The 8,849-nt window shown below is 30.5% G+C and overlaps 1 protein-coding gene across 2 annotated transcripts; it reads right to left on the bottom strand.

Moving 5' to 3' along the window:
• Positions 1 to 2,584: 2,584 nt before the first annotated feature.
• Positions 2,585 to 7,011, bottom strand: LOC126899232 (homeobox protein HMX3). 2 transcript variants are annotated; one of them, XM_050673846.1, is made up of 4 exons: positions 6,388 to 7,011; positions 5,628 to 6,247; positions 5,318 to 5,520; positions 2,585 to 3,174 (listed from the first exon to the last, which is right to left on the bottom strand). In XM_050673846.1, exons 2-4 carry the CDS (start codon positions 6,193 to 6,195, stop codon positions 2,806 to 2,808), a joined length of 1,140 nt encoding a protein of 379 aa, XP_050529803.1. In that variant the 5' UTR covers positions 6,196 to 6,247; positions 6,388 to 7,011; the 3' UTR covers positions 2,585 to 2,805. The 2 variants fall into 2 exon arrangements, with proteins under 2 accessions (XP_050529803.1, XP_050529802.1); XM_050673845.1 differs by having other exon boundaries at positions 5,628 to 7,011.
• Positions 7,012 to 8,849: the final 1,838 nt, after the last annotated feature.

The following is an 8,849-nucleotide window of genomic DNA, read 5'->3' on the forward strand; positions in this document are numbered from 1 at the left end:
AATTTGGTTGCACTAGTGTAGGCACGTAGAGTTCCAAGTGCTGACACAATCTCGTGTCGCTTCGTGGTACACGATGCCCCGCGCCACGTTTATCCCTTCTACGGGTATTGAGTAGTTTGACCAACACCGCGTGTTTACGCGAACGGTGCAAAGTTCAGCAAGCGCCGCACGGCTGACGACGACCCGCCGCAAATGACACGTCGAGTCTTCTTCCCGTCGTCAAAGTGACGACGTCGAGGATGTACGCCACTGGCTCCCGGGACCAGACCCCACAAATCAACCCGCACCCGCGCACCGTGGCCATCAACGCTGCTAACTTTTTGACGTCCGAAGACCGTACCGGACACCGCGTCGCCGACGCCAGCGAAAGCGCCGCGATATCATGCGAAGATTATTGTGAATTGTCTTCGTCTTTTCGGTTCTTTTATTTAAATAATCTCTTGTTGTTAATGAGTAATAAACGGCCCACGGGTGTCTACCTTCAAAACCAGTGTCGACTACATTATTGCGAATTAAGTCGTGTCAGTGCCAGGTAACAGTTTCGATGGGCAATCAAAGACCAAAGTTAGTCTTGAACCAAAATCTAAAATCACAAATAGAGAGAATAAAAGAAAGGATTGAATGGTTGATGCGGTTTGAGCTTTTAGCAAAATCAGTGTATACAACATTTATTTGCCATTTGTAGCAAAATCATTAAAACATATAAGAAGAAAAAACTAGATTACATGTTGTGTAGCAGATTGACCATAACAAAAGCCATGCTGCTGTTTATGTTACCAATATTCTTATAAATAATTTTCGGTCATCTCTATGGTGACTAATCACTGTCAGATAACATCTATACTTATCCCAACTATGCCACGTCCACACTGTGCGCGACCCCACTTTGCTGGGTTGTTTTTTATTTACATAACTATAATGAATATAAATAAAAAATGGCTTATACAAACTTTAAAACAACAACTACAACCCCATTTTTAACTTGAACAACTATAATTGTAACAAATGTGAAAATGATTAAGTCATTTCAATGACACCAGTACAATTATTTTTTTTTAATAAAAATATTGCAGATTATGAGAGAGTCTATTTCAAATTTTAATAAGATGAAAGACAAACCCGTCAGTAAAAAAAAAATGAAAAATGAAAATTGAAAACTGCCTCGGAAAAAGTGATTAAATGGTTTGTCATAAAGTTTATTCTAAAAGCTATTTTTTGTTATAATTTTAACAAAAGAGTTTTTAAAAACATAATTACTATTACGATAAAGTTTTATTATTTAATTATATGTAATTGTTGAAGGATGTTAAAATGTTTGAAGGATTTAAATTAATATTTTCTTCTAAAAATAAATTCTTTTCTCGTGTGATGAGTAAAAAAATAGTTTTTATTGCCTATTAGTTTTATAGATATTATTAATTTCAAAAGGGCTTATGCTATCAGTTATAATTGTACGATTTCTTTGTAGAAACTAGATACAGAAAATCACATTTGAATACTACTTTTTGTAAAATGCAGTTCCCTATTTGGTTCCATAAAATGTTTATACTTAAATTAAACAATAGTAACAGAAATAAATTGATTTAGCCATCTATAAGTTCATCAATTACAATAACTTAAAAAAAAAGAAGTCGATTATTTTATGTTTATTACTGCTATTTAACTCCACGACGATCGCCTTAAGGTTCCAAAAAATCTGTCTTCTTCAGTCCTACATAATTTTAAGTTAATTCAATACACTTTTAGATGAAAGAATAAAGCCAAAAATTAACGTACTAATTGACGAGAAACTTTTAGGACTCATTGTTCTTCTTAAATTTTTGACGTCTATTTGTAAAAGAAATGAGTTTTTCTGAACAAAAAAAAAATTTTTTAAGTTTATATTAAAAGTGCATTTTATCCGAGTTATTTTTTTACAATGGGTAAAATGTTTTGATTCGCGTATACATATTTTTTATAAATGCTATCACGAAGAAAGTATCATAAATTGGTGTTGTTGTGTTATTATTTCTTCAACAGATAAATAAAAATAGATATGTTTTAGAAACTGCGTATCGCCGGCGGTGAACATCGAGGGGAGACAATTCGCATTGTGTTGGTTTTGAAACGTTAAAGTTTAATGGCTTTTAGCCATTCGGGAGAGGATGTACCGGCCACGCCTCTGCTACCACAACCAAAACACAACATATACACAATGAATTAACGACATTATTTAGACCCATTAGTTACCCAAAATTACTTTTCTTTTAATTCCCCGTTGTGTCGTTCTCAAACAAACCGTGTAGTTTCTGTGCTCTATAGTTATGGACTTGAGCAATTCTTTTGTTAAAAACTGTGACCACAACTGAAGCGATTGACTTGGAGAAAAATCAAAAGCAACATTGTTTAAGTGTTAAAGTAAAGAAAATATTGTTTAACGAACCTAAAATGTATTATTATGTGATATAATTATTATACAAAAAATGTGATTGAATTTCGGTTAACAACTTTCAGCTTAAACGGTTCTTTTTGTAAATTTTTATTGGGTTGGGTTCAAAAGAAACTTTTGGAAAAAACTTTATTTTTAAAATAAATTACGGCTTTATACTCACTGAGTTTAATACTTGATCGAAAAATTGTATTTTTTTCCTACAAAATTATGTCAAGTTCTTTTTCTGAGTAAAATCTACAAAATATATATTTCTTTCAAATTTTTACATGTGCTATTGGATGATATTTTTATTAAATAATATTATAAACAAACGATATCAAAAAAAATATGTACTGAACATAATACATAAAAAAAAAAATAATAATAATTCAAGTTCAGTCCATTAAGGTACTATGATGTAGTTGGGTTCCGGTGAGCAATTGTGGTTTAGACGATTCGATTGGAGCTACTGAACTGCAGGTAGCATGGCGAAGGTGCGCAAAACCAGAAGCGCATTTTTCCAATTGCTGGTGTCTGCTCCTTACAACAAATCTGCTGACGTGCACCGGGATAGGAACTACTATTTTAGTGGCATTTCCACCACCGACCCCGCCATTGCATTTGGCTCTTTTTGGGCCGTTACCCGTAATGTGGTCATTCTTGTGTCCGCGGTTGTCTCCACAAGATAAGGAAGATGCAGAAGTCAAGAGACTCGCCTTCACTCGTTTCCACTTAGCCCGACGATTTTGAAACCAGATTTTCACCTAAAATATATTGACAAAAGAAATCGGTTCAAGTATTTGGTATAGAAATATAAAGCATGCTTATTGTTAACTGAAAAGGTAAATTTGTGTTTTTGATAACAGAATAGATTCTGATGATGATTTAATATAGTAAACTAACGACAAAACAGTAATTTTATTGGGAGGCGTGACTATGTAACGTTCCTAGGGGTAAAATATCACCTATTTTTGTGTCATATTTCGGCAATGCCCCGGCCATCAAACAACTGAAATATCCCATTAACAGAGTTTTATAGAACAAAGAAAGCGAAATAGCTTTATTTTGGAAATGGTTAATAAAAACAAGAAATCTGCGAACAAATATTTTTACTTTATTTTGGCCAGAGGGTAAAAATTAGCTCGAGTTTATAAGTTAAAACACACATAAAATAATATGCTTAAATTTGGAAAAACATGGACTTAATATATCACTGGTGTAATTATAGGGTATAGTGTCATAGACTTCCATGACAAAAATAATTGCACGATGAAGATACATTTTTTTATCGTTTGGAGAGGGTAGTGAACATTATTTTATACATATCGTCTACGACAATACCCTAATTGTGCTACTGTATCGTTTATATGTTAATAAACGCGAGTGAACATTGACAATAATTGTTATTACAACACAAGACTTTTAGAGCCTTTAAATTTTATAAGCTTAAACGGTAAGAGAAAACTACTTCATGGCTCCACAAATTTGTCGTGTTTTTTGAGAGACAAGGCCATATGGTAACAAATCTCCTTATTCTAGTATCTAGACTTGTGGAATAGAATTTGGGACAACAGACAAATTTAGACATATAGACAAATTTTTCAAACCCTATCTTTATAATCACAAGTCAGTAATAATAAATTCAAAAAAATACTTAGCTCTAACAAAAATTTAGATAAATTATGTTTCTTTAAAAATAATTTTTTTGAAAAATACTTTTCAAAAAATGAGATTTTATATTTTGTATTTCCTTAAAGTTAGCTATGCTATAATGAATAATAAAAACTACTATAAATAGGAAGAACGTGGTTAGAGATGTATGTAGGAAAGTGCTTTGTGGCAATTTATCATGTCTTAATATAATATGGTAGTATCTCTTTTTTGTCAGATTATCCTTTTATTTTTTTTCAACTCAATCATTGTATTCTTATAATTAACCGAGCTTCTTTAAATGAATGTAGCAAAACATTTCTAGATAGATTTAAGCTTACTGACTAAATTTGGCATAGGTTTTTAATTTCTAGCTTCCAATCAATCGATAGTTACATTAATTGTCCACCTTAATAATAATGCCCTACACTGAATAAAAAACGTTAAACATTTCATAAATACTAAGTTAAATAAATTAAATGTTTACTATAAACCAATTAAATCTATACAATTAAATCAGTCATATAACTATAAATGCAATTAGATTAAAATAGATGCAATAAATATTCTTATAACTTAATTGTAACAATGTGTGCAAAAGAGCGACAGATCGAAATTTGCAGTATAAATAAAGTTTGACGCCAGTAGCGTCATTACAATTTTTGAAAGGAGCCAACATAATTTTTTAAAAATGTTTGCTTGTGATTTTAATATTACATACTCATATATAGAATGTTCAGTAAGGAAACTGGTTTCTATTGTTTTCGTTGTTTGTAACTGATCTGTTTCCTTATTTATTGAACACTGTATATGAGTATGTATATCAATCATATTATGATTGATTGTATTTCATGAAAATTTTATTTTTGTGAACAACTAATCAATTTTATAGAGGCAAATGCTCAACTTGTCCCTCACAAATGACGCTACTATATATAGTTAATTACTCATAAAAATTTGCAAATTGCTTGTATAAAATTTGACTTGAACTTAATATAAATGCTTGAAACAAAGTAGTACACAGTGTAACGGTTATTAATAACAAATTCGAATTTTTAAAGTCATTTTCCTTAAAAATTTCATTATAGAACGTTATGTTTGATTAAAAATATTTTCCATTTCTTTATCATTCCTAAACTTTTTTATTAACAACTTAGAATTTGTAATCATGAATGATTTTTTTTTTTTATTTACCATAATTCTGACAAATATAAATAATATTTAACAACAAAATAATAACAGTAAAATATTTATTACCTGAACTTCACTGAGTTTCAACGAATTTGCTATTTCCGACCGTTCTGTAAGACTAAGATATTTTTTAGATTGAAATTCTCGTTCTAGTTCCAACAATTGTCCGCTAGTGAATGCAGTTCTTCTTCTACGACTTTTGCTATCCGAAGATCGATTAGAATCGGTTGGTTTTACTTGGGACACTTCGTTTTCGGAAAAATGGTTTTCTGGAGAGATTTTTTAAAATTATTTTAACAATTAAACGTAACACGTCATTTGCTTAAATTTCTAGTTCTAATGACAAGAATCGATTACAAATTTGTTCAATACATACCTGTCGACTGATTTTCGGCAAGCAAGTCATTTTGAGTCGACTTGGGAGTTGAGCTTCGGTCGCTTTCGTTTAATGTAAGCGGTAAAGGAGATGAAGATGGACCTATTGCGGATTGTTGAACGCTGCGAGTGTCAACACCTGATGGAAACACTCCTGTGAAGTATGGCCACGTTGTCGATCGGTGTTGACTGTGCGCTTTAAGAACATAATCCAATTTTGACGACAGAGATTGATCGGATTTATGAAGTAATCCACTACGGAAAAACAATTCGGATAATCTATACCGTTTATCTATTTCCGCGGTTTGATTAGTTTTGTTGTTTTCACAATCGGTCCACTGTTGTAGTATGTCATGAAGTAAGTGGTTTTCTACTGATGATATGTTTGCTACCGAACGAGTGGCTAAGATTTTTGGTGCAGGACTTGTTGGTGGCTTTGTAGTTTCTGTACATTCGCCGATTAATGAATCTATGGAGAACGGTCTGAAAGTTTTATGAAACTTTTGAGCGATTCGTGATGAACTGTAGTTGTCATTATAATTATCGGTGATCGATTGCGATTTTTCCATATTAATATTAAGTTTAAGAACATAAAATTTATTGGAAAAATACGAGAGAAATCTGTAAACATGAACTAAACAATTAAATTTTTATATTTGTTTATAGTTTATTGGTTTTCCTTCAATTATGAAAAAATGTTCACTGAATTCTATTCGGTTTTAATTATTGGTACAAACTATTAATTATGCTCGTATACTCACACTCACTAACTTAATAGTTCGATCATTTTTAAATACACCATTTTATTACAATTTCAAAACAAAAAAGCCGATGATTAATAGCATTTTGAAGAAAAATACATGAATATCGAACTTAATTTACGCGATGCGAAATTTCGGGACATTCTATTTAAATTTTTTAGTAAATATACTTAATTTAAAAAACACACTTGGAAATAGATAATTTTTATTCGAATAGACGTGCAAGTCAACTGACGAACATCAAGCAGCATCTGCGTCTGTAACACTGACATGTGCAGATCACGACTAAAGTTTCGATGCGGACCTTTTCGTAGTCCCGCCTTCAAAAGCACAAACTAAAGAGTCTCATTGGTCGTTAGTAATAACCCAATCATCAACAATTAACCGTTGCAGCTTCACCGCTCGACCCAGTGAGATAATTGTTATACTGTCTCGTTGATATTCTTTCTCGGATGTCTATTTATACTTTTGTTAATAGAAACATTTTAGTTATTCACCTGCATAAGCATTTAAATATTTGACAACATATTATTCACACTAAGTGACAGTGACACGCAAACAATTTCAGTTAAACGTTTTTCGTGAAATTTTCGAGTAAATTCATTTGCCTAAATTGCATTTGACAATTTCAATTTACTGTTATTTCTACTAAATATCTTTCATCAGTGAAGTTAATTCAGTAGTGTCAAATTTAAATTGAAGAACAGAGTGACAATTTTAAGTGGTTGTATATATAACTATCAAATAATAATTTATCTTTTAAGCAATAGAATAGTAAATATAAAAAAAGGCGTCTATAATATAATTTTAATTTGTTCCGACGATTTACCTTCTATGTGCAAATGGTTGCCGTAGTTAAAAAACTTGCAATTTTGAGTTAAAAATCGCTAATTTTCGACATTTTCTCAATTTTTTTTACTTAAAACTGCCATAACTTTTTCAAAAATGAACAAATCAATATAATTTTTTTTTTTATAGATGCTTGATGTCATTACTTATCATTTGGTATATTTTTTTTTGTAAATCTGACACTTAACCTGCCCACAGGGGGGGATTTAAAATGACAAATTTTTCACAAAAAATTTACTTTTTCAACTTGATTTTTGACAATGTTCCGGAAGGTCTGACATTTTTATATATTTCTTAAATTAAAGCTAATGTAATGTACTTTGTTATGAAAAAAAAAAAATGTCGGACTTTATTTTATCTTCACGGTGAAAATGGCTACCGAATGCTATTATTGTGTGAAAATTCTCGATTTTATTTTTTACATTTTTAACTTTATAATGCTATGACATATTGAAAAGTGTATGGATGAACATTATTTTTTTATGAGAAATAATATTTTTTAATAATCCCTTTTTCATTCGACATACTTTATCTTAATTAGGATATTAATAATGAACTAGCAGATTATGTAGCTTTTGGAGTAATACACCAATTTTTTAAAATTAAACACTATCTAAAGATTTGCATCGAAGCGTTTTTTTTTTATAGTGATTTTAATCACTGTCAGATATCATTATACTTGATCCAACTATGCCACGTCATCTCTGTGCCTCAACCCCCTTGTGCTGGGTTTTTATAAATACTTAATGTTTACTTCTTATGTTTGATATACTTTTTTGTTTTTAATTAGACCATTTTATTTTATACAGGGGGGTTTAAAGCTTATTAATACGAGTAAAAAGTAGAAATTTTTCAACTAAACTTTTGAAAATGTACCGGAAATACTTCGAGTTTGAATCATATGTTAAAATAAAGCTTATTTTATGTACTATAAGTTCAAAAAAAAATTTTTTCCCGACGACATTTTTTCTAATAGCTAATGTGAAAATGGCTATCATGGTTAAAAAACATGCTATTTGTTTGTTCAAATGTTATTTATTTTTTTGTTTACTTTAAAATACTTTATAAGGGTTTGCCATAGTAATGTGACCGCCAATTTTATAAAATTTACATGAATCTAATATACAATAAATATAAATTTAAACTTATTTTGATTATTTGCCTATTTAAAGTTAAGAAAAAAAGCTGCTTTGAATTTTTGAACTAGTTTTAAATGTCATTTTTACCTACAATTTCATGTAATGCACGATGGCTGCGTCGAATACATTGCAGTTTTTTATGTTCGGTATTCGAGATTTCAAACTCCACCCCTTGAAAGAATTTTTTGTATTTTTTTCTTATTTATTTTTTAGGTGGAAATAAAATTCAAAATCGTTTGATTTTTCATCTCATTTAGATTGTATAACTTTAATGAATATCAAGGACACCATCACTGTAGTCTACCCTTATGAGGAGAAAATTCTAATTCGCATTAAAATATTTTACTATATGGTTTTTTTGTGTTTGTCATTTATTTTCCCAGCTCTCACTTGACCAACTTTTTTAAACATTACGTCAAATGATCATAGAAAGTGTCTAGTTAAAAATATTACCCTCCTCGATTTTGAAATAAT

This window comes from Daktulosphaira vitifoliae, unplaced genomic scaffold (genome assembly GCF_025091365.1).
Source record: "Daktulosphaira vitifoliae isolate Bord-2020 unplaced genomic scaffold, ASM2509136v1 Scaffold_2, whole genome shotgun sequence".
In the NCBI taxonomy this organism is placed as follows: Eukaryota; Metazoa; Arthropoda; class Insecta; order Hemiptera; family Phylloxeridae; genus Daktulosphaira; species Daktulosphaira vitifoliae.